General features: G+C 40.7%; 1 protein-coding gene across 1 annotated transcript in view; it reads left to right on the top strand.

Annotated features, from left to right (window-relative positions):
* Nucleotides 1–26777, top strand: part of LOC140908803 (plasminogen-like) — a 58505-nt gene that overhangs the window by 1749 nt on the left and 29979 nt on the right. Inside the window, exons 2-11 of the mRNA XM_073336675.1 lie at nucleotides 99–234; nucleotides 2294–2400; nucleotides 8506–8620; nucleotides 9645–9784; nucleotides 12229–12349; nucleotides 14878–14996; nucleotides 16810–16972; nucleotides 17980–18110; nucleotides 19588–19753; nucleotides 25998–26185. Coding sequence (XP_073192776.1) covers nucleotides 99–234; nucleotides 2294–2400; nucleotides 8506–8620; nucleotides 9645–9784; nucleotides 12229–12349; nucleotides 14878–14996; nucleotides 16810–16972; nucleotides 17980–18110; nucleotides 19588–19753; nucleotides 25998–26185 — 1386 coding nt within the window. The remainder of the gene's footprint in view (nucleotides 1–98; nucleotides 235–2293; nucleotides 2401–8505; nucleotides 8621–9644; nucleotides 9785–12228; nucleotides 12350–14877; nucleotides 14997–16809; nucleotides 16973–17979; nucleotides 18111–19587; nucleotides 19754–25997; nucleotides 26186–26777) is intronic.

Raw genomic sequence — 26777 nt, 5'->3', positions numbered from 1 at the left:
CAATGTATGACAGGAAATGGGATTTAAAAGTACAAATTATATGAACTGCAGAATTCTCACCTTTTAATCCCTGCTCCTTTTTTTTGGTTTTCTTTTAGCACAAGGAGATATACTAGACAACTATGTAAAAACGGAGGGTGCTTGGATAGTTGCTCAAACAAAACAGATTTACAGAACAAACCGTAAAGAAGAATGTGCTGAGAAATGTGAAGCTGAAACAAAATTCACATGCAGGTAATTTCTGTTGTGTCCCACAGCTATATCCCATTGTGGCTGACTGAGTATTCTGCTTTATACGTTAAGGAAGCTTTCTAAAGGTGTTCCTCAGGAGTAAGTTTATTCCGAGGTTTGGAAGGAAAGAAAAAAATGCCCAGAAAGTCAATACATGGGGGATGTGGGTGAAAAGAGAAGATATGGAAGGAGACACCAAGAAGATGGTGTTTTTAATTTCAGCATACGTATTGGAAAAAAATTGTGACAAACAATCTAACACACCAATATCCAGGTACCTTCAGACCCTTTGCCATACATAGGCCTATAAGAAATGAGCTGCTCAGAAAACAGGACATCAGCAACAGCACTTGTTGGGTTTATCACATTCTTATTCTGCATCTTGAGCCAGAGGGTCCCCTGCACTAATGTGTGTGGACTAGATCTTCCCTTGCCTCCCTGGGAGGGAGGAAATGGCACCACCTCCACCCCTTGCTTCCCTGTAGAGGTCCTATGAATAAGGGTCTCTGTGGGATTTTGGGGCATTGGAGGTGATGGAGTAGGGAACAGGCCAACCTGCAGCACTGTCCCCTGCTCAGTCGCCATATATCTGACTGGATATTCTACTGACAGTTATCGTTCCTTGCAGCAACATTGACTGCGGAGCCAAGCATACTGCCTGAGGGATGGGGGCCAGTGGAGCAGTGCAAAGGGAGAAGCCTGCACTGTAAAGGGAGGGTCCCTTCACACCAGGTCCTGTCCATCCATGGGGTTGGGAGGCCTTCCTCGCTAAACTCCAGGGGTCCCCAACCCTTTCTCTTCCAAATGATGCTTCTTTGAAAACTACAGAGGTGAATCTTATGGAATTTTCTGACCTTCTGATTCCCCTCCCTCCATTCGAGCCACAGGTGATCTGGTGCTGAGTTTTTAAAGTGGTGTATAACTTGGCAATCAATTTAAAATCTGCTGTAAGTTTTAAAAATGGCAAAGATCCACCGAGAAACAACTTTCATTTTAAAGGGGCTACCAAACAGGATCACAGAAGTCACTGCCAGCTACTATTTTCATGCAAATGAATCATCACCCATCCTCTGTGAACCACCCCTCTTTTCCTCCCTTCAGCTTAAGCTACGCAGAGGATGCAGAACTTCAGCAACACTCCTGGAGTTCTCACCCAGGAAAGGCAAGATTGGACCAAGTTCCTTAAAGAAATGTTAAAAACACACATGTATCTTTTGTAGAGGGGTAACTGTTCCCTGCTGGGACCTCTGCATATACAATATCATCCCTCAGCCTCCTGATTGCTAGTGTGGAAGTCAGGGCTGCAGCCATGAGCCCTGCCCGTGGGACCTGATCCTGCATCACTGAAGTTTATGGGGATTTTGCTGCTGAAGCAGGATTGAGCCCCTGTGCCTTTGAGCCCTTGCTCAAGCCTGGTTTTTAGACCAATGGGACTTCTTTGTATAAGTACTTTTAAATCAACAATGTATGCTGATTAGCATGGGGGCCGGGGGAGACCAGGAGAAGAAGGTTGCATGAGAGGGAGCATGTGATACCTTTATATAAATACTACAGGAATGGATTCAACATTGCAGCTTAATGTAATGTTTCTGCCATGTTTTGGCCCATAATTGTTGAACACTGTTTTGTTTGTGGTGTTGTTTTAGTAAAGGCAGTCTGTCATGGTGTATCAGGCTTTGCTAGACCAGGGAAAAGCTGAGTGTAGGTCAGACTTCGTTAACATGAGCTAGCTAGGACTCCTTTAACGTAACCACTTTTCCTAGTGTGAAAGCAGGCTGACACCTGTCATTCAGTTTGTGCAGGTTGAGTTGTAGCCTAAGCAGTTATAACCTACTCCAGACAAAGGGTAACATTTTCAAAATGTGCTGGAGAGACTTAGGAGCCTAAGTCCGATTTAGGCATTTCAGGTGCTTTTGAAAATTTTACCAAAAGCCTAAAATGTCTCTAAACTGCCGTGACTGATAAAATCTAAAATGGATAATGAAAAATTTTCACTAAGACAATAATTTAAACAACATTAATGACCGTTTCTTACACTGCTTTCCCCTCTCAATTTCAACAGGGCCTTTCTATTCACCAGTAAAGATCAACAGTGTACTACATTGCCTGAGAACACCAAAACATCAGAGTTGGTTAGAAGAACAGATGTAGTGCTCTTTGAGAAGAGAAGTATGTATATATTTTGATATTACTTCTTTAATATATGCTCACCTGACAGAAATATATCCTTGACCACTTTTCTGAGGTTGCTAGTTTACTGTCATTTATGGTGGTGATGATTTCTGTGAGATGGGTGCAGGGAAATGGACTGAAAACACTAAAGTAATTCCATATAGGCCATTGAACAGTCCTCAAATGGTAATACACCCAGCTTGGGCTGGATTCAAACCATCCTCCTTGAAGGGAAAGGATGTAGATGCATTTCTAACCCTCCATCTAGTCCCAAGCATTTTATGTTTTTGGGATCACACACATTGAACATGTTTCAACCAAAAAAATAAAAAAAAAGGGATACATTTCTCCACCCATAAGTGTTTGCAGCACTCTGCTTAATGGGTCTGGTGGAACCTATTATCATGTGAGTTTTCAACCCTACTTGGTTTCCTATTTCTACGCTTTATTTTCAGTTCCTTAATTTTCTGTTTATGTGGTTTAAATATGTCCCAGAAAACCAGGGAGGAGTCAACGGAAGAAGCATTTGATCTCATATTCTATCCAGTGGCGAATTAACCATTGGACCAGTGGGGCCTGTGCCCAGGGGCCCTGGCCAGTTGGGGCCCCCCAGAAAAATGGGCACCACAACTCACTCTGCCTGTCCAGCACTCATGCTGGGGAGGGGGTTGGGGCGTAGGGGCTTGCCCCACTCTACCTGCCGGCCCGGGGCTCTGCCAGGGAGTGGGGTTGGGGAACGGGGGCTTGCCCTACTCTGCCCGCCTGCCTGGCGTGCCTGCCGGGGAGCGAGGCAAACTGCTGCACCCCGACTCTGCTCCCAGCAGGAGTGCTGGGCGGGCAGGATGCGCCACAACCCTGCTCCTTAGCAGGAGCGTGGGGAGGAGCGGGCGACTGCAGGTGGAAGGGAAGGGAGGGTCCCCCACTTGCTCTGGCTCAGGGCCCTACAAAACAGTAATCTGCCTCTGATTCTGTCTGTCTATAAACAATGAATCTCTCAATAAGAAAATATCGAATATCCATGTTTTTTATAAGCTCCCTTTTAAAATCTCTGTTCAAGGCTTATAGTATGCTCAGATGAGTGGTTGGGTTTAAGACTGTTTTTGGATTCCTTAATTCTCCCCTTGAAGTAAAATTATAGTCAAGCCTTGAAAAGACCATAGGCAGTGAGAAAAATAAATTTCCATTTTTAAATGAGACCACTTCTACCAGTTCCAAGGGAAGAAAAATTACATAGTAACATCAACTGACTGAAATGAGAGTTCTTGGAGAAAAGAAAGGTCTCATTTGCTAATCATTCAAACACCTAGGGTAACTGGCTAGCATACCTTGTAGTGTTTATAGTGACCTGTGTTAAATGATGCTGTAATCACCAGTAATACTTTTTCACATTTTTTGATGAGTTTGAAAAATATGCCGAAATACTAAGCTTCAGACAGCCTTGAAGCAGGTCTCATTTACTGCATAATGGTTCTATAAGAAAAACACAATGGACCACATTCTAAACTGGTATAAATTAGCATATTTCCACTGATTTCATTGACTTCAGCTCTGAAGCTGGCCCAGAACCCCCAAAACTGGAATTTAAACATCAATGAGCTTCATCAAACTTCATCCTAGCTCTCACATTCACATCCTGGAACACCTACAGGATAACATAGTGTAATGTGTCGGACACCAAGAAAGAGGCTAATTTGTAGAAGCCAGTAGCTTCAATAGTTGCTAGATAAAAGTCGTATCTCTAGTTTATGATCAACCAAGGAGATTTTGTTTTGATGATGTAATACCTGTAACTTGATATCTTCCTTCAGAGTTGAGGCAATTAAAATTTCTCTGGCTTTGGAATTAGCTGTCCTGCTTTTGCAGTTGAACTCAGTTGAATTACTATAATCTCTTAAAAAATTAGAAAAATAACAAGCTTTATTAACTCATCATCTGTCTCTTAAATGTTACCGGTTAAAATTCTTAGTTGGTGTGAATGGCCCAAATGCCACCAGAGTTATTTGCACTAACAGAACATTGGCCCTATGACTCCAACCCAAACCCAGTAGCTAGAGCTTCCAGCTGTATAGTGTATATACAGCTCTCTGCCACTTTCTTTTTTCACATATTCCTCATAGAAAATTGACTTAATAAGTCATTGGTATTAAAAGCCATACTCAAAAGTTTGAAGCCACATCACTTCCATTAAAATAGGCTTAAGAATAGTGGACTTTGTAAATGTCTTTACTTAACATTTCAATAGTGGGAGTTTCCTTTGAGTAAGGATTGAATAAAAACTGAACAAGGCCTTAAAAGTTGGCCCTGTATAGTTTTTGTTATAAATCTGAAAAATCAATGGACACATTAGCAAGTGATGAAGTAAGATGAAATTAACTCTTCACTTATAAGTAATTAAATATTCCCATTGACACAATATAAATACTCCAATGAGAGGGCCAGATTCTTATTTTGGTGTACATGGCTGTAAATTCAGAGAAAGGCCAATGAATCACTGAGAGCAGAATCTGTCCCATAACACCACAACATTGTAACTCTTGTGTCATTAACACATGATGCATTGATGACAACACAATGACATGTCAACCCTGAAAATGTGTTTGGGACACTGTCAAAATCAGAACTATCCAGCAAATATAAGGATGGGTGATGATCCTACCATATGCAGACTGAGATTTTCAAAGAATTCTAAAGGAGTTTGGTGCCCAAATCCCATTTAAACTCAATGGGATTTGGACATCCAACTCCCTTAGGATCCTTTGAAAATCTCAGCCGTGGATCTTGGGGGTTTCCTGTTAAACAAGCTGACTATATAAGCCAATCAATAAATATGGTAGAATTGCGAACCCCAAGCATTCGAAAACCATGAGTCAAGCTAGAAAAATCACAAGATTGGCTTAAAAACCATGAGATATTTAAAAAAGAAAACGTGGGGGGCTTTTTATTTTCCTTCTGTCTTTTAAGCCATTGGAGTACACTCAGGTCACATTTTCAAGCGCCTATCTGCAGCCATGAAGGCTACAAATTTGCTATTTTTTTTCTATTTGAAAGCTGAAATTCTCATCTAATCACTTCCAGAAGCTGGGGCTTTCAATAAAATCCTAATATAATAAGATTAGTGCTAAAATCAAGGGAGTTGTCAACTCTTGATTTAGTCATTCCTTTATTTTAATTTGTACTAACTACACAAAAAGATCCAGTCTAGTTTCCAATAAGCTTCTTTCTGTACAGTGGCCTCCGACATAAGGCACAAAGGAACTCTGACTGTTATGCATGAAGCTGCGAAACTCCCTGTGAAAAGTTTAGGACAGTGCAATACATCTGGTTCAGTGAGATTAGAGGTTTTACTGGAGCCTACTGAATATTTAGCTGTGTTCCTCTGTAATTCACCTTATTATTGTCAGAGTTTTAAAGCATCTTGTATCAATCCTAAAGATAAAACCATGTTATCTGAATATGTTGTTACAGAACAGGAAATAGGAATGAAGGATTTGCCTCATTGGCTCAGATCAATGATTTGTGCAGTCTATTGTGCTGCCTCTGGCAGTCACTAATAGCCTAATGTGTCAAAGGAAAGTGAACGCTTCCCATTAGGCATCTAAATGATTATGCAGTGCTGTAGATGGAACCCAAATGAACAGCTCTTCCCTTTTGTCCACAAGAGGTCATCTTACACTCTCAAAAATGAGACTTGATTACCCTTCTCTATCTTATCTTTCACAGCCACAGATGCTGTTTGATAGGGAAAAATGTGCAGATTTTTTCCCAGAACTTCCCCATTAAACATGTTATTAAACACAGAAGCCAATTTAGTTTGTGCTATGGAAAGAGGGATGGAAATTAAAGGCCGTATTTGGACGTACCAATTTGTAAATTGTTAACCCAAATGAACATGGGCTTGAGTTTAGGGTTCAAAGTTGGTTATTTGTTAGCAGATGGGAAAAAAACCTAAAGGTTATATAAACTGTCAGAAGTTTATTCAAACAAAAAGAATTTGTGTCAGCACTTGACTGCTTCAGTGTTCATTACTTCAGATTTTTGAACGTGAACACATTGCAAAACGACTTAGGGTATACAAAATTCTGTGGTAGACTAGCTATTTATCCATAAGTATAGTCTGGCCAGATTAGAAATAGGCCTGAATCAGAAACCCAGATCCAAATACCTCTCAATTTTAGGAAAATCTGGACTCCCATCCATAAACAAGCAGTAAACCTAATTCTCCTCTTACTGTACCTAGGTAAATCAATTTTATGTCAATTGAGTTACTCCAGATTTACACTGATGTATATAAAAGGATAATTATGCTCCTACGGTAGTTGTGGTGCAGGTTATGTTAAGAAATTTTGAAGCAAAACTGAGAAACAACAAAAATTCTCCATAGCCAGTGTTCAAAAACACTGAAACCAACCTGATGAAACCCAGCCCTTCTCAGCTAGAGAAAAGGGAGACACTGAGCATTGACACTTTATTACCAGGAGCAGGGGAGACACTGAGCATTGGCATGGGGAATGGGGGAATGGGGAGGAAAAATAAAGGATGCCAGAAGTCCCCTGAAAAAAAAATCACCACCTAGGCCTATTCCAGATCCTCTAAAAACAAATACCAAGTAAAACCTGTCCGAAATGACCAAACAAGGGACTGTCGAAAATTGGTTGCTTAATGGAGATCACGTAATAAAAGTGGAGCAGGATTGTATTAGAATGCTTGGTGACACTTGTGGTAAGTCGGTTTAAACAAGTGCGTGCCAGTAATGATTATCTCCTGTACAGATTTCATTGTGGTAAACTGTGCGAGAATGGTTCATACAGGAACCAAGACGACACTCACCATTATTAGCTCATAAAATGAAGAATTTGAAAGCCTCAAGGTTGCACTAATTTGCAGCTCGGGACCAACCTGGCACCAGGAAATAAAGACTGCAGCATGACAAATGTTGTTTTTTACTGGTGACCACCGGATAGGGATGGAGTTTAAGTGCATGCTGTATGTCACTGCAAATGGGCACGGTTGGGAAGAGTCAATCAGAGATGCTGCTGCTCAACCTCTGCAATTTCAGATGTCCAACCCATAGGCAGCCCTAGTTCCATCAGCAGTAGCCTGGTCAGCACTGAGCCCTACAGCTGTCAACTGCTCTGTAGTCTTAGTCATAGGTTCCTTGATTTGGGCACGGTTTTTCCAGACCTCAAAGGCCAGTCTTGGATGGCTGCGAGGGGACTGGACAAATCACTGACAACTGAGGCTTTCAGTGCTACTGGTCATTTTACATCTTCAAGACTATCTTCATAAGGAAATGATATAGCTAGGGTGACATCCTGGCCCCACTGAAGTCACTGTCAAAACTCCCAGTTACTTCAATAAAGCCAAGCCTTCACACAATTAGGCCAGTCCCACAAAGGCCAGCACTGCCCAAAATTCAAAGTTTAGCTCTATCAGACTCATCCAGCTTCATCTTGTGCAGTGGTGACTCATGGTTTCAGCATAATTCCATAAATGAGTCAAGTTTCATTCATGAGCAGGGGGATCTCAGTGAAATACGTGGTCTATGTTTACTGTTTGTAACAAAACCCAAACTTGAGTAGGTCTGAGTTACAAAATTCTACCTTTTGAATCTCCAAAGTTCAGGCATGTTTAGATCTGTGATTCTTTCTGGGGCCCACTCTGCCTGAAATCAGGTGAGTTTCATCTGCTTTTAGGTTTTGTTGAAAATATTTTGCCCAGCTTTACTTGTAATAGAGCAACACAAACACAGAGGCAATAAAAAAAACTATGTTTTATTCCACTCCCAAGAAGGGAGCATTATAGCTGTTGTAATCTGAACTCACCCTTCAGAAACAACCATAATTTGTTATATCTGTTTCCCTAAACATTTTTGGTCTTTACGTAAACATTCAAGTGATCTTCCTTATGTATGTCATTAAAATTTGCAAACTAACCTATTTTTACTATAGCACAACTCTGGGGTTTTGGAGGGTGGGGGCAAGAGAAGATTTGGAATGTGGGTATTTAGGCTGATTAGCATGTGTGTAGAATCTGTATATAGTTATTTAATTCAAACAGATGTGACATTATGATACTGATAGATAAAAATGTATTTCGTGTCAGTGTATCTTTTAGAATGCAGGACTGGTAAGGGGAAGAACTATAGAGGAACAATATCTAAAACTCAGAATGGTGTGCCCTGCCAGAAGTGGAGAGACAGTAAACCTCATATACCTAAGTATGTCCTTTTCATATTTGTGTATATGTTATTCTGAACCTATTCCAAGCCATCCATATTAAATGTGTACTAAAGAATTTTGTAGAGTATATCATTAAAGCAAGTTGTTCAGCATTCAAACTCATTGGTAAGAAATCATTTCCTCCTTGTCTCAATCACTGTGATCTCTACCTGTTCTCAGAAAGACCTGCAAGGCTGACATATTTCTAAGCATCTATGAAATTTATCCTTCAGTGATTCAAGGGGATGTACTAGATGACCAAAAGGATGATTTCAAAGATAGCATTTCTGGCCAAATTTGGTGGTCCTTAAGCAAGCAAAACATTCATTGGATGAAATCCTGGCTCCGTTGAAGTCAATGGCAAAACTTCCACTGACTTCAATGGGGCTAGGATTTCACCCGTTCATTTCAATGAGTGCTAAAAGTGGCAAAGGAGATAGAAGTTACATCATCTTATTGGAGACCCCCTTGCATGTTTCCATGACAGTATTTTATGGCATTAAATGAGAAGCCGTCAACAAGATTGAACTGTTAACCTCCCATTCACACAGGATGTGTTAGTATCACATGCAAGTTGTTGACAACTCTCGTATTTAGTTAATGCCCTTTTTTGCGTTCCCCAGGAAAGTGTTCTGTATGAAATATTGCTCTTTTTAACTATGTGTGTTAGAAAAACACAGCAGGCAGTTATTGATGGAGCTCAGACCCTGGCAGTCCAACAGCAACAATCCGTTGCAAGTGTAAAAGAGCATTCTAGGTCTATGAGGCTGTCATATTTCCTACAAACTGTAGATATGAAGCTGTTGGCTTTTCTCCAGAGTCATCAAAGAACTGACATCCAGTAGCTATGAAGAGGCTACTAATGACAGCGACAGAATACTCTTCAGATAAGGATTTCAACTCTGGGCAACCAAAGGGAGCATCTATTTCCTTGGCCTTTCATGTGTATGACTAGAGTCCAAAATCACCTGAGAAATTAGGACATTTCACTTTCGCTGTAATGGCATTTTTATTTTATTTCAGTTATACACCTGACAACAGTCCCCTTGCAGGATTAGAGGCAAACTACTGCAGAAATCCTGATGAGGATGAAAAAGGACCCTGGTGTTACACAACAGATCCTGATACCAGATTTGATTACTGTAACATCCAAGAATGTGAAGGTCAGGATACACACACCAAAGATCTTTTTACATCACCATATCTCTAAGTATGTTAAATTGTGCAAGTGCTTTTTTTTCAAAGTATGGAAAATATTAGCTCCCTGACCCCATTATCTCTTCATTTGAGACCATGCCAGCAAACTTGAATCCAGAAGCTGCAAAAAACTTCCTCAGGTGAGTAGTCTTTATTCAAGTGACTTGCAGGATCAAGCCCCTTGTTGTTCTTTTGGGTAGCCTCAGTGGTATTAGAACAGTTCCCTAAGGTCAACATACAAGTACATGTGTTCCAGAGGACATATCCTTTTGACAATGACAGAGGAGGACATCTTTTCTTGGTTAATATTATTGTACTGCATTAGTATCACATCCTATTTTTAATCATCAGACCGATCCCACCATAATATATCTAAGGACATCAAAATCTGAGGACCTGGCCCATTTTTGTGGTAGTTAATATGGCTATTACCATTGGCCTTAATTCAGCAAGGCACTTAAGCACAAACCTAACTTTAAGCATGTTAATAGTCCCATTGATATTAATAGGTCCCCTCATTTACTTAAGTTTGGGCATGCGCTTAAGTACCTTACTGACTCAGGGCCTTGTTTGTGTATGACCTTGTTCTTGGATGTTATCGTTTGCCATAATTCTGTCTGGAAACTTTCAAAACTAAAAAATAGGGTTTTGCCACTTCCCAATGGTTTTGTTTCAGCATCCCACTTCAGAGTCACTTAACATTTCCATTATAACAGCTCCTTGCCAGATCATTGTATGGTACGAAAGGACTCATAATTAGAGACGAGCCTGATCCAAAAATCTGGATCTGAAGAAACTCCTATTTGAGGGAGTTAAAAAAACAGACACAGATCTCAGTTTTGTGCTTCAGGTCCATTTGTGCTTTGAATTCAGATCCAGCTGGGACTTAGCACGAAAGTTCTCAACAAAAAGGATGTCTCCCTGAATGGCTTAAATTGTATAAATATTTAATAGATATCATGGAATCACAATTTTCGGTTGGTTTTAGATACTTTTTGATCTGCTCTAACTAGAAAATGGCATATTTAAGAAAAGAAAAGAAAAAGAAAAGAAAAGAAAGATTGACCTGACGATCATGGTCATGCAAACAACGGCCATTGACACCAGTGGGAGTTTTGCATGCAGACATATGGCATGGGCCAGTCCTGAAAATCTTGCAGTCACATAAAATTTGATTCAGTTGATGAGCATAAGCACCATGAACTTCTAGGGATCCTTTGCTCAGTGCATAAAGAGATTAATCTTGGTTCAACTCCCCTATTCTAAACATATGGCTCTTCCTTTATTTTCCTTCTAAATCTCACGCAGACAATTCTACTGAACCGAGGTGGGACTTCCTCTGCTGCATGGGGCACAAGTAACTTGCAGGTTTAAACTAGAGAAAATGGTGATTCTCTGTAACTTGAAGTCTTTAAACCATGATTCGAGGACTTCAGTAACTCAGCTGGAGGTTAGGAATCTATTACAGCAGTGAGTGGATGAGGTTCTGTGGCTGGCAATGGGCAGGCGGTCAGACTAGATGATCTTGATGGTCCCTTCTGATTTCAAAGTCGAATCTATGAAACTTAATGGATTATGTTCAGGAAATCAAATGAACATCAATCCAGAGGGTTGGCCTTGCCATGGTCTGATTGTTGAGAGTAGTGGGAGAATGTTAGCTGTTTAGTGTCATCATATTACATCCCATGGAACCAGAGTCTTCATTATCCAAGTCAAGGAGTACTTGTGGCACCTTAGAAACTAACCAATTTATTTGAGCATAAGCTTTCGTGAGCTACAGCTCACTTCATCGGGTGCATACTGTGGAAAATACAGAAGATGTTTTTATACACACGGACCATGAAAAAATGGGTGTTTATCACTTCAATTTTCATGGTCCGTGTGTATAAAAACATCTTCTGTATTTTCCACAGTATGCATCCGATGAAGTGAGCTGTAGCTCACGAAAGCTTATGCTCAAATAAATTGGTTAGTCTCTAAGATGCCACAAGTACTCCTTTTCTTTTTGTGAATACAGACTAACACGGCTGTTACTCTGAAACCTGTCATTATCCAAGTCATTACTCTTTAAAGGAAGCTACGTTGCAAAGGAAGTTTCGACAGTAATATATACATCCTAACAGCTCCTTAGGAATCTTCTTGTCATATCATAGTTTTTTAATTGTAATTTTCATTGTTTTTATTTAAAAAGATACACTATAGTGTAACCAATAAGCCAAATAAAATAAAGGTATTTAAGTAGGTGAAGTCACCCACCAGTAGAAAGACGCTTGCCATTTTAGAATAGTCCTTCACTCTAGTTTTGTCTTCTAATTGGTCTCTTGAGCTGATGGCAAGTCCAAAGGGAAAGTTTCCAGACCAGTGCTGTTCTTGATTTTTTCTTTGTTTTCACTCCTGCTTGCCCATACAGAAGAGTGTATGCATTGCAGTGGCGAAAACTACCACGGCAAAATCTCCCAAACCGAGTCTGGGATGGAGTGCCAGCACTGGGATTCTCAGAAGCCTCACTCGCATGGGTACATCCCTTCAAAGTAAGTCATAACCAGTAATAAAATAACTGATCAGCTAGATGGACCAAAGACCAGGGAAATAGCCCCTGGGGTCTGGAGCCAGAAGGGAAAAAAGATGGTTAGATTATTTTTCATAGTAATTTTCCAGTTTCATGTTGATAATACTTGATCATGTTTTTTGGTGGCCAACCTCTCCCTTGGCCATTTGAGCCAATACATTTTTGCATGTACTTGACGTTTTGCTTGTTTGCCATACTAATACCATCGGCAGCCTTTGGGAGTGTGTGTGTGTGTGTGTGTTTTTAACATCCTTCCCTTAAAAAGAGAGGGCTGGGGAGGCAAAAAGTTCTGTTTTGGTCCAGGGCAACAACAGGGCTGATCTGCTACCTCTCAGTGCAATGGAAAAAGGTAAATCAACAATCCTTTCTCTTTTCTTTCTGTTTCTTTGGAGGCCACTCCAAGTTATCTGAAATTCAAGCTAGGGAAAATTGTAGTGACTGAAGAACCTCAGAAGGCTCTGAGGTTTGGTTCTGATAATAATTAATAATACCTAACATGTACATGAAACTTTTCATCTATAGATCTCAAATTACTTTACATTGCTAAGCATCATAGACCTCATTTTATGGATGGGGAAACTGAGGGTTTTTTTTATGTCTCATTGTTTTACTGTGTTTCCCCTGCCTGTCCTTTTCCACTTGTTGTCTCTTGTCTTATATGTAAATTGTAAGCTCCTTGGGATGTTCTTTGTGCAGCGCCTAGCATATTGGGGTCCTGGTCCATTACTAGGGCTCCTAGGTGCTACAACAATACCAATAGCAAAACAAACAAATAACACCTATAATATAAGGGCAGAGATTTCAGAGATGCTCGACATCCAGAGTCCCAATGACTGGAGTTGTCAGGGCTGAGCACCTCTGACTATCAGGTCCTAAGTGGCTTGCCCAAGGTCACATAACAGCTCAGTAGCAGAGCAGAAGTAGAACCCAGGTCTCAACTCTCAGGCCAGTGTCTTATCCACTGGACTATGCTGCCATTCATAAAACCTATAATAACCACCTTGCAAAACTTGAATGCTTGGCCATATTTATCTGAAACTTTTAAGATCTTTTTAGTGCTCCCCATTCTCAGCTGATGTATAGAACATAACAGCTGGTGACATGAAACCTCCTCAGGTGGCCCTTCATTCTTGTCTTATGAGTCAGAATGAACAAGTAAGAGGTTGAATCTGAAAGACAGTAACATTTTAAAGTCACCCTCCCCCTTTTGTTAAAGACAGTCTCTAATAAACACATATTGAAACAGACAAGCTTACAGAATATCAGAAGAAAGATGAGGTAATATTATGAAAGTTTTCTGCTCTGAGATCTTAAAAAAATGGAAACCAGAGAAACAGATTTATATGCTTCACAACTTTAAGCTGACCTGCCAGGAAGGAATATCTCCTGCAACGTCACAGTATTGAACAAATTGCCTGGGTGGTGGTTTGGGGATTCCCTTCCTCTGAAGAACTGAGATTAGTACAGGAGTAGTCAGAGCAAAGGTTTGATCCCCTGGGGCAAATGCTTGATTTCTTTCTCTCTCTTTTATCTTCTTCCCTCCCTCATGCTAAACCAGTTCTCTTCACCCTCTCCCTTCACCACCACTGTCTCTGCTGACCCTGACAGTGTTTGTGTTCAGGGAATAGAGAGATAGTGATTATGTCTAGATCCTGAGCAGTCAGCTGGGAGGCAAGTGTCCTGTACCTTCTCCTACACATGTGCAATCAGGAAGAGCTAATCACACCAACTGGTCCAAAATGTTGAGGGGAAAAGGAAAATGGAAAACTAGACATAGGTCACTGAGAGCAGAGCACAACACAGTGGATCACATGAGCAATTTCAATTTACAGCAAATATATTCAGATTTTTAAAATTTTGTAGTATGATACATTGCATAAAGGCGAGCTACTTAGGAAACGACCAAACAAAGCAATATCTCCTTTTAAAAATAGCTCGCTGTTAGAGAAGGGTCTAGTAATTCCTTTAGGCCCCAGTCCAGCAAAGCTCTTAAGCACATACGTAAGTTTAAGGATGTTCTGCCTCCTTGTGTGCGTGCATCATGGCACAGTATTTAATTAAATGATCACAAGCCATTTGCTGTACAAGACCCCTGTCTCATTCAGTGCACAGAATGGACAATGAATGAGGCTGTGGGTTGCAAGAAGAGAAAGGATGTTCTCTTATGGGTAAGAAACTGGACTGCGACTCTTATTGCTGGTCTGCAATAGTCTTTCTGCATGATGTTAGGCAGAACTACCATAGTGCATGTGAACAAGGGGCCCAAATGGAGGTTGCACAGGTAACCTTAATTCTGGCATTTCCTAACTTTTTGAGTGTTGACTTTGGAACCTTACTGTTCTTTTAATATAGTTTTTCCTATGTAATGTATATTTCATTCTTTAGCCCAGTATCAGAGTGTCCAAAAAAGCCCCTTGTGCCCCAGAAGGGGCAATTCATACTGTCAGCCATTAGTGAATTAGCTTCTTAATTTAAACTTCTAATTTTCAGCTTTCCAGAGAAGAATCTGAGGATGAATTACTGCCGTAATCCTGATGGCGAGCCTCGGCCCTGGTGTTTCACTACCAACCCCACGAAACGCTGGGAATTTTGTAACATTCCACGTTGCAGTAAGTGTTACTTATGGAGATTGTGGAACCCAAGCTAGCTATCACGGCAGGCAGTTGCAACAGGTAGACGCTAGAGCCAAAATGTAGGGAAAAGTTGGGGGTGAGGCTGGAGGGTGGAATCCATCAACAAATATTCCAAGAAGAGCCTTCTGTACCAGGGAAAGTGCATCATTAATAGAATCGTTTACTAAGTTCTACTCATTTAAACCTGTGCAAGTGCATTGAGGGTGATGAGGCTGCGTAGGTTTACTGAGTGCATAATTTGCACAGTTGTCTCTGAAACTCAAATTTGCCCTGCAGAAATTTTATTACTGATGTTAGCTCTAGAGGGAAATAACTCAGATTGAGTCTCAGGATGCATCTTCACTAGGGAAAAAAGGGTTTTTTTAAAAAAAACTCAAGTTAACTAACAGGAGGTCAAATCCTAGTGAAGTCAAGGCAGTTTGTAGTTTTCACAAGAGTTTGCAGGTCAAGGAAAACTGTGGGGAAGCCTAGGATTTACTGTGGCCTGTTAACGCATGTGAAAACTACAAACTGTGTTGCCATCACTAGGATTTTATCCTATGTTAGATAACTCAAGTTAAGAACACATCTTTTTTCCTAGTGAAGACAAGACCTCTGAGCTCAGGGCTAGCAGTTAAAAAAATCCATTAAACTGAGCACATTTGACATGCAAATCACAGAGACAATAAATATGGTGCACCACTATGCCATTTTCAGACCAGAATTGCACTTTGAGGAGCAGGCTTATATTTATGTCATCAGTCCTAGTCTTCTCAAGTATATGCTTTGCTCACTGCTTTATGAAGAAGCACATATTTGCTGGATAGAGATCAATTAAAACACATATTTATTGATGGAGGGTGAATATTTGACAGGTTTCTCTACAGTAAGAAATGGGTTGAGAAAGTGTAAGATCACTGATACTGAGTTTAGAACTTTAACTAGTTTTATGGAACATGTTGACCTTTTAGAACCTTATTATTCTTCCATCGGGAAATTATATGTACAGTCAAAATGTATGTTCCTTTTCATCTTCAAGTTAAAAAACAAAACCAAATAAATAAATGTGGACTCACAACCCAATGGTAGCTCATTTACGCCTTTGAGGTTCCCAGTGCTCTGGTTCTCCTTGGAATACTTGTGGGCTGTGGCTAATAGACACCTGCCTTTCTTAATGCTTATTGCATAAGTACCTGAGTAGTTCTAACCATCTTCCTTTCTTCAGCATTCTCCTTTTGCTGCCAGACCATCTCAGGCTCCTTGTTCCAAGACTCGCTCTTCCCATTAAATCTTCCCCCTCCAGATTTGTGTTTTGCTGCAAAGGCCCCACACCCTGCTGTGATGCTTCTCTTTACAACATCTCACAGGGCCTCATCCTCACTACCTCCTGTCCTAACAATCTCTGCTCTTCCATCCTACCTCTCAGACTCACCTAGTCTTACTCCCTCACCTCACTTTTCTCACCTCCATTGTGGTGAGACAGCTAGGGCGGAGGAAAGGATGGATGGTTTAAATGTGGTCATGTTGCCGCCAGATGTTTCAGAGGGTTCGGCATAGAACAGAATTCATTCTTTGGAAAGTTTGATTCCTTTTGAAAATTTTATGGCAACTTAAAATCCAAGTGAGATGAGTCAAGAAGGAATGTTTTCTCTGTGCTTTGGCTTATGTCCTGCCATAGCCTTCAGAAACCTCACCAGTATAGAAACAAAAAGTGCATGTTCCACATTATGCAAAGTTAAGCTGAGTTATGCAAAGTTAAGCTGACATATCTTGAAGGCACTGTTTATATTCTTTTCCTTTTCTGGTATAGCTACACCACCACCACTTCCTGGCCCAGGACGTCAGTGCCTGTCAGGAAATGGAGAGGATTATCGTGGCAGGATAGGTGTCACTGTGTCAGGAAACACTTGTCAACGTTGGAATGCTCAGTTTCCCCACAAACATGCCAGGACTCCAGAGAGCTATCCCTGCAAGTATGTAAAACCTCTTCATTATTTGGTGCCTGCTGGAAGTACCAAGGAACACAGTCATTTCATGATGATGTAGACATAATATTGAGGTTGGCACAATTTTTGTCCAACCATATTGCTAAGTTCTCCTTTTTCCATATTATTTCAGCTCTCTCATTATTCTTCTTTAATTTCTTCACTTGATCCTGCTCTTTGATTTTTCCTGTGTTCCTCCTCTTCATCTCTTGTTCTTATGTACTTGCATCTTCCGCTCTGGCATTCGTGGTCTTCCTATTCTTCCTTTCCCCTCTCACATCTATCCTTTACTGTATTCCATACCCAGGTGCTTCCATGTAGAATAAGAGTGTTAGAAAAATTATTTTTCCCAGTGATGATACTGTTCCACAATGTGCTTTATCTGCACTACTATTGGTGTCCTGTCACAAGTGAAGGAAGCACAAGTGTGATCCACTGGTGAACATGTGTTACAGATTCTCCTCTGTGCTGATCCGCAGAGGATACGAGCTGTTACAGCCTCCAGCTATAGAGCCTTGGCTCTTAAACTCCATCTATAGCAGCACATGCATTAAGTCTCCAGTTCAATGTGACCACTGCTATCTTTGCCAACATACCAGGGACCTCCAGAGCTAAAAGCAGGAGCAGCTACAGTTTGAGCTGAAGAGTCGAGGCTGTAAAACTAGGGTTTGTAACAACTCATATCCTCGGTGGATCAACATAGAGGGGAACCTGTAATACTCACCTGGGGTTACATAAGCATCAGAAAAGCTGCTCATATTCTTAGCATGTGGACCTTTCTTACCTAGAATGCTGACCGGACTCACAACAATAATGCATTGCAGTAATTTGTCTTTATTACGGATAAATGTAATTACTGAGCAACATTTTGCTGAAGTAGTGACTCACAATAAATACAATAATAAACAGGTGAGGAAACATTCCCCACCCCCTTGTTCTCGGCCATTATCAGATTTCCACGAGAAGCTAATTTTCACACAGTGCTTTTACTTCAGGGCTTTAGAAGAAAACTACTGTAGAAACCCTGACGGTGAGATCAAGCCATGGTGTTATACCACCAACAGCACAACACGATGGGAATACTGTAACATACCCAGCTGTGATGAGACAGATGCAGAAAACACTGGTAAGGAGAGTGGATGCACCTGTGATATGGAAGTTGAAGGAATAGTGGGAGACAGTCATTCTTTTTTTGTACCAATTGCAAATAAATCATTGTTTATTCATATTTTTATTAATGTGGTGATCTGAACACTGCAAACCACGTCTGAACATTAGTGGAAGGTTGAACCTGTTGAGGGTAGGATTTAAGTCTGGGGGGAAAGTGCAGTGTGAGGAAGAAAGGTTTTACATCATATTGTTCCACTGACTGCCTTGGCTTTGGAAAAGTTACTGAGCAGTGGGCTTACGGAGCTTCATTTTTCCTTTTGAACTTAGTATCTTTTCTAACATCAGAGAAGATTTAAAAGTGTGGAAAAAGTTAAAAAACAGGAAAAAATGAAAAATAAAACCCTAGAAAGCATTAATCGATTGCATTCAATGGCAAGGAAAGAAAAAAAATGGAGATAAAGCAGAAAAACATAGTAATTAAAAATTCAATAAATATTCCATTTTTGAAAACTGAAATGAAAATTTTCCTTTTGTTTCAAAATTTCTCATTGCAATTGTTTTAAAAAATGGTTAAAATGACATTTCTCTGTTAAAAATTATTGTTTTGGACAAAACTCAATTTTTTGGTGAGAAAATTTTGGGCTCAAAAATTTCAACCAGCCCTTCAAATGATACAAGTACAGTAGGATCCCAGTTACCCAAATTGCTTGGCACCATCAAGTATGCGTAGATACACCAGATGTGTGTCCATCGATAACAAATCAATAGAAGCTGCAATAATTTAAGAGAAAACATCAGCCTCCAAACTCCAACCCCTGAAAAATCCAAACCAACACTTCCACCTGTTTACATATCCTAACTAACAACCCCAAACTCTTTCAGTACAAACAAAGGGAAATCATCCCAATGCAAGGTCACTAGAAATACATCTGATATAAAAGCACAACTTTGGATCCACATTCTGAACTTTCACAAAAAGAAAAAGAGTACTTGTGGCACCTTAGAGACTAACAAATTTATTTGAGCATAAGCTTTCATGAGCTAAAGCTCACTTCATCGGATGCAATCAGTGGAAAATACAATGGGGAGACTGAATGCATCCGATGAAGTGAGCTGTAGCTCACGAAAGCTTATGCTCAAATAAATTTGTTAGTCTCTAAGGTGCCACAAGTACTCCTTTTCTTTTTGCGAATACAGACTAACACGGCTGCTACTCTGAATTCTGAACTTTGTGATTCTCTAATCCAAGTATGCCCATAAACACAAAATTGAAACTGAGATTGCATCTAAGGAACAGCATCTGACTCATGAAGGTAACCCATTAAAATGCCCCTTCTGAATGAGATCTTGTCATAAGAAGGTATCTGTGACAGGCAGGCTAATCACTCTGACTTGTTTGTTTATTGCTTTTATTTGTTTGTTTTGTTTTTTCTGTGCTCGTTTATCAAAGTAAAATTCACCTTTAAAGCACTGCTTTTTATTGTTCATTACAGATGCAATTGTGCTTCACCAGGGTCCAGTCATTGAGGATTGCTTTCGAGGCACTGGCCTGAGTTACCGTGGCACAGCTTCGATGACTGTCTCAGGAAAGAAATGCCAAGCATGGAGATCAATGTCTCCGCACAAACACACAAAAACCCCAGAGGCATATCCAAATGCGTATGTTTACTTCGACCACTATCACAAAAGCAGTGTAGGCATTGTCCAGAAATCTGTTAATTGTGCCATCCACGTAAAGGGACACTGTCAAGTTAAAATTCACATTGCAAACAAATTTCTTTACCAATTTACTAAGAGTGCCTTGAGAGATAGAATTTTAAAATCCAATTCAGTTGTTGTTATTTTAGGTCTTTGTTTAATTGTTTTAGTTTCTCCCACTTGGACAATGAAAATCAGCTAAGCCAGCTTCACTTTCAGGATCTTAATACTGCAGTGGTTTCAAACACTGGAAGAGGATGTATTTCATTTAAAATAACATCTTTCATTATTATTTTGTAAACCAATGAAACATTTATATTGGTCTAAGATTTTAAAAAAACTTGTTTTCACAAAATTTAAATTCTGGGCTAAATGTAAGTACTGTATAGAGTCTTTTAAAATTGCTCTTAAAGAAATTAAGAGTTGTCATAAATATTCCAAGAATCAGACTTATGGCCAAATTCTGCCATCAGATCCACACTGTAGGTCATAGAAATATGCACTGTGTTATGTATTTGAGAATCTGACAGCTGCCTTTAAACCTGCTTCAGAACAGTGTATGGGAGAATCTAAGAAAATGGAAATTACTTATATGGACACAAATAATGTTGCAATACATACTGCTCAGGAATATGTATAGTATTGCTAAGTTATATGTATTTTGTGACTGCTGTAGTCATAATTAGGAGATGGGGGTTGGGAATATTATATATAGCGCTTAACTACCCTGATAGTTAAGAAGTTTTGCCTAATGTTCAACTTAAACCTCCCTTGCTACAATTTAAGCCCCTTGCTTCTTGTCCTATCCTCAGCAGTTAAGAAGAACAATTTATCTCTCTCTTCCTTGCAACAACGTTTTATGTACTTGAAAACTGATATGTTCCCTCTCAGGCTTCTCGTCTCCAGACTAAACAAACCCAGTTTTTTCATTCTTCCCTCATAGGTCATGTTTTCTAGACCTTTAATCATTTTTGTTGCTCTTCTCTGGACTTTCTCCAGTTTGTCCACATCTTTCCTGAAATATGGCACCCAGAACTGGACACACTACTCCAATTGAGATCTAATCAATGTGGAGTAGAGCAGAACAATTACTTATCGTGTCTTGCTTATAACACTCCTGCTAGTACATCCCAGAATGATGTTTGCTTTTTTTTGCAACAGTGTTACACTGGTGACTCATATTTAGCTTGTGATCCACTATGGCCCCTACATCCCTTTCTGCAGTACTCCTTCCTAGGCAGTCATTTCCCATTTTGTATGTGTGCAACTGATTGTTCCTTCCTAAGTGGAGTACATTGCATTTGTCCTTATTGAATTTCTTCCTATTTGCTTCAGATCATTTCTCCAGTTTATCCAAATCATTTTGAATTTTAATCTTGTCCTCCAAAGCACTAGCAAACTCCTCCCAGCTTGGTCTCGTCCACAAATGTTATAAGTGTACTCTCTATGCCATTATCTAAATCATTGATAAAGATATTGAACAGAACTGGATCCAGAACTGATTCCTGTGGGACCCCACTTGATATGCCCTTCCAACTTAACTGTGAACCACTGATAACTACTCTCTGGGAACAGTTATATATTATATTAGCCTTTTTTACAACTACATCATATTGTTGTCTCATATTCAGTTTGTGATCCATCACCCCCAAACCTTTTCAGTAGAACTACCATCTAGCCAGTTATTCCCCATTTTGTAGTTGTGCATTTTTCCTTCCTAAAGGAAGTACTTTGCACTTGTTTTTATTGAATTTCATCTTGTTGATTTCAGACAAATTCTCTAATTTGTCAAGGTCATTTTGGATTCGAATCCTGTCCTTCAAAGTGCTTGTAAAACCCTCCCAGTTTAGCGTCATCTGCAGATTTTATAAGCATATTCTCCACTCCATTATCCAAGTCATTAATGAAAATATTGTGTAGTACCAGACCCAGGACTGATCCCTGTAGGACCCCACTAGATATTCTCTCCCAGTTTAATAGCAAACCATTCAGTAGCAAACCTACTCATTGAGTAGGGTCTCTCAACCAGTTGTGCATCCATCTTATCATAATTTTATTTAGACCTTATTTCCCTAATTTGCTTATGAGAATGTCCTATGGGACTGTGTCAAAAGACTTATTAAAATAATATATCACATCTACTGCTCCCCCCCCACATACCTACCAGTTCTCTAAGTTTGCTTTTTTCTAAGTCCTTTGTTCTTTTTCTGCTTCTCACTCCTTTCCTTCCCTATAATCATGAGAGCTATCGCTTCATGGTCACTTTCACCCAAATTGCCTTCTGCCTTCAGATTCACTATCAATTCCTCCCTGTTGGTCAGAATCAAATCTAAAATGTCTGTTCCCATGGTTACTTCCTTCACTTTCTGAAATAAAAGGTTGTCCCTGATACATTCCAAGAACTTACTAAAAATTTTGTATTCTGCCGTATTACTTTTCCAATAGATGCCCGGGTGATTAAAGCCTCCATTACTACCAGTTCTTGTGTTTTGGACATTTCTGTTTTTTGTTCTAGAAATGCCTCATCCACCTCCTTTTCCTGATTAAGTGGACTGTAGTAGACCCCTGCCATGACATCACCCTTATTTTTCCCCTTTTATCTTTACCCAGAGACTTTCAACTGGTCTGGCTCTTACTTCCATCTGGACCTCAGAACCAGTGTATATATTATGGATGTATAATGCAACCCCTCCTCCCTTTTTATTTTGGCTTCCCTTCTTGAATAAGCTATACCCCTCTATACAAATATTCCAGTCATGAGACTTGTGCCACAAAATCTCTGTGTTGCCAGTTAAGTAATAATTTACTTTATGTACTAACACTTCTTGTCAGCAAGTTAAAGAAGTATGGGCTGGATGAATGCACTATAAGGTGGGTAGAAAGTTGGCTAGATTGTCAGGCTCAACGGGTAGTGATCAATGGCTCCATGTCTAGTTGGCAGCCGGTGTCAAGTGGAGTGCCCCAAGGGTCAGTCCTGGGGCCGGTTTTGTTCAATATCTTCATAAATGATCTGGAGGATGGTGTGGATTGCACTCTCAGTAAATTTGCGGATGATACTAAACTGGGAGGAGTGGTAGATACGCTGGAGGGCAGGGATAGGATACAGAGGGACCTAGACAAATTGGAGGATTGGGCCAAAAGAAATCTGATGAGGTTCAATAAGGATAAGTGCAGGGTCCTGCACTTAGGACGGAAGAACCCAATGCACAGCTACAGACTAGGGACCGAATGGCTAGGCAGCAGTTCTGCAGAGAAGGACCTAGGGGTGACAGTGGACGAGAAGCTGGATATGAGTCAGCAGTGTGCCCTTGTTGCCAAGAAGGCCAGTGGCATTTTGGGATATATAAGCATAGCGAGCAGATCGAGGGACGTGATCGTTCCCCTCTATTCGACATTGGTGAGGCCTCATCTGGAGTACTGTGTCCAGTTTTGGGCCCCACACTACAAGAAGGATGTGGATAATTTGGAAAGAGTCCAGCGAAGGGCAACAAAAATGATTAGGGGTCTGGAACACATGACTTATGAGGAGAGGCTGAGGGAACTGGGATTGTTTAGTCTGCAGAAGAGAAGAATGAGGGGGGATTTGATAACTGCTTTCAACTACCTGAGAGGTGGTTCCAGAGAGGATGGTTCTAGACTATTCTCAGTGGTGGAAGAGGACAGAACAAGGAGTAATGGTCTCAAGTTGCAGTGGGGGAGGTTTAGGTTGGATATTAGGAAAAACTTTTTCACTAGGAGGGTGGTGAAACACTGGAATGCGTTGCCTAGGGAGGTGGTGGAATCTCCTTCCTTAGAAGTTTTTAAGGTCAGGCTTGACAAAGCCCTGGCTGGGATGATTTAATTGGGTATGGGCCCTGCTTTTAAGCAGGGGGTTGGACTAGATGACCTCCTGAGGTCCCTTCCAACCCTGATATTCTATGATTCTATGATTCAGTTATTCTGTTTATTCCCCATACTCCTTGCATTTGCGTATAGGCATTTAAAAATATGCTGGTCTCTCTTATGCATAGTAAATAAATAACGAGGAAACCCATCTTGGATTGACAAATTGAAATGAGGGGTGGTGGGATCAATGTAAATAGCAACTCACTGGGCTTCTTAATACTCACTTCTGCCTTCTTTAGTCTGTCCAAAATACAGAAGCTTAAATAATCATCCTGTCACAGCTCTCTAACCATGTTGTTGTCTTCTCAAGGCCTTTCCTGGAGTCCCTGTCTCTTTCAACGTAACTCCTAGCTGAAACCCTGCTTACATGTCATCTCATCTGTTGCAACCACTTTGTCATCTGCACCTTGACCAACTGGCTGCTCCTTTTGCCTCCTCCTCCAAGTCTGGCGTCTTGTGCCATTTTTCATGCTGCTGCCTGTGCCTGGAAGTGCACCCTTTTTTCCTGTGAGCCACGCATCTCCCTTCTCCACTTTTAAATATCTGCTCAATATCCACTTCTGTGGCCTTACTTTCCGCAGTGTCCTCCATTTCTCTGCTCTAATAAATGGGTTAGTCTCTAAGGTGCCACAAGTCCTCCTTTTCTCCACTCCTCTGCTATCTGCTTCTCCTCTCTTGCCACACCTCAGTCTCTGATTAAATGTACCAGTATTTATATGACGAGCAAACGACATATTATATGGCCCACATTCTTTTCATCAAACCCCCATCCCTCTTTTTCATATCCATTTCATCCTCCTTCATGTTCTTTATGTGTCTCTATTTTATGCCCCAGCATTGCAAACCCATATGCATGGGAGTTGTCCCAATAAATTCAGTGGGACTATTCTTACACAAAAAGTTATTCACATGCAAAAATGTTTGCTGAGCCTTAGACCATAAGAATTTAGAGGGAAGGGCCTGGTATTTTCTTATTTTTTATTTCAAAAAATCCTTCATTTTGATTTCTAAAAGCAACCCCACCCATCCTCTCCCCCCCTCCCCACCCTGCCACCAAAAGCTCTGGATCTGTTTGAATATTTATTAATACATAATTGCTAAGGCCCTACTTGAACTGCAGGATGATTGTCAAAAAGTTGTGGCAGAGTTGCAGGCAAGCCGTGGAAAAATTGCAGACCAGCAATAATGGACCTTATTATTTGTGGTAATAAAGTCCATTATTTCTTTTCTGTGATTTTCCACTGTTAGCCGCCCGGAGCTGAGAGCAGCGGGCCCACGGCTGAGAGTGGGCTGGGGCAGCCAGGGCTCCTGTTGTCAGCGCCATGCATGGTGGGGCTCCTGCTGTCAAAATTGCGGTGGAAGCCTAATACTGTGGAATCCACATTTTCTACAATATCGCCCATTAATTTTCTACTATTGTATACAGTTATTTGTCTTTTATTAAAGATAATATTATGACACCAGTCATTACTCAGCAAATCATGATATTGGTATAGCTTTTGGCTTAAATTCTGCAAATGTTGTTTTATGTTTCCTCATGCATAAAAAAGGATTGTTACCAGTTATGATGTCAATATGAACTTCAGCCCTCTGCTGATATAATAGCCATAAAGGATGTTTTCTTTTGACATGGTGGCAATAGAATTTCTGCTATCTATGTTAAATAAATATATTGTGACAAAATGGCCAATGTTGGTATGGTAGGTCCCATGCTTTTCTTGGCAGGGGGCTAAGACGCTACCCCTTGCCCCTGCTCTTGGGGCACCAAGGGCCCTGTTGGTGGCCCAGGAAGGTGGTAGAGGAGGGAAGCGGGGGAGGGGTCTGGGTTTGCTCCTCACTCTGAGCCCCAGCCCTTGTCAACCCCTGCAGGTTTCTTACCCTCTTCCCCCTTGTGTAGGGTTACTCTCCGTCCTTGACGTTGGGGGAGGGAGTCTTCCTGCCATGCTGAGGCAGGGTCTCCCTTCCTTCAGTTCGCTAGTCTTTCAAATCTCAGCAACACACCTCCAAACTCCAGTCCTCTCTCCTTCCTCATACCCCCTGACTGCCTGAAGCAGGGGGGTTTATTAGGTTCCTGACAGGGCCTTAATTTACTACAGGTGCTCCAATTAACCTGTAGCAACCCTCCCTAGTCTACAGGGAACCATGCCTTAATTAACCTAGGGCTTATATATTTCCCCTCTCCCACTACTCCCTGGCCCTGCTGTATCACAATACACAATTTCTTTAGTGTCTACATGCATACCGTGTTTTTATAGGAGGTTCCCGTAAACTCTTTCAGTGCCGTAGCATGAATAAGAACACACTGTGTTTACATTTCTAGGGACTTGAAGCAGAACTATTGCAGAAACCCAGATGGTGATAGAAGCCCCTGGTGTTACACCATTGATCCTACTGTGAGATGGGAATACTGCAATCTGAGGCGGTGTGGCAATGTACAATTGTCTTTACCAAAGCCCCCTCGGACAACGATGGCATCAACCCTTCATACAACAACACCCACCCAAACAGGTAACCAGCAAAATATAATCATTATGTAAAAGACTTATAGCGTTTAATATGGCTTCCATCCATCAGAATGCTTAAGTACGTACTTAACTTTAAGCATGTGAACAGTCCCATTGAAGCCAACGCTTAACAACTTGCAGCATCAAGCCTTTACGCATTGGTGCTTCAGACACATGCCTGAGGCCCTGGCTCTTAGATTCATGTGAGGTCATCTGTATCTAACCTTTTCTTTAAAAAATATTCTAACACTAAAGGCTGCCAGGAAAAGGTTACACTGGGGCCACATCTTGAAGTGATGCATGATGTCTGTGTAAGTTTTTAGAGAGCCTGAAACCGTTGCTCAGAAGTTGGAACTGCCCCATTCATCTTCATTAATTGTTAACTCTGAAACCTGCAGCTCTGCTGAGAAAGCCCTGGTGACACCAACCAAGGAAGGAACTTGGTGTAATGGGAGCTTTTTCAATTGTTTTTTCCCGATCCGATTGTAGAAGATATTTAGCCTGACATTTTATGAAATAAAATTGGAATTTCATAAAATTGCTCTAAATTCACACGTTTTGTGAATTCCCAACACACATTTTGACAAAAAACAAAC

This window comes from Lepidochelys kempii, chromosome 3 (assembly GCF_965140265.1).
Source record: "Lepidochelys kempii isolate rLepKem1 chromosome 3, rLepKem1.hap2, whole genome shotgun sequence".
NCBI lineage: Eukaryota > Metazoa > Chordata > Testudines > Cheloniidae > Lepidochelys > Lepidochelys kempii.
Note: the sequence above shows the minus strand (reverse complement) of the source record. Positions and strands in the feature narration are given on the sequence as shown.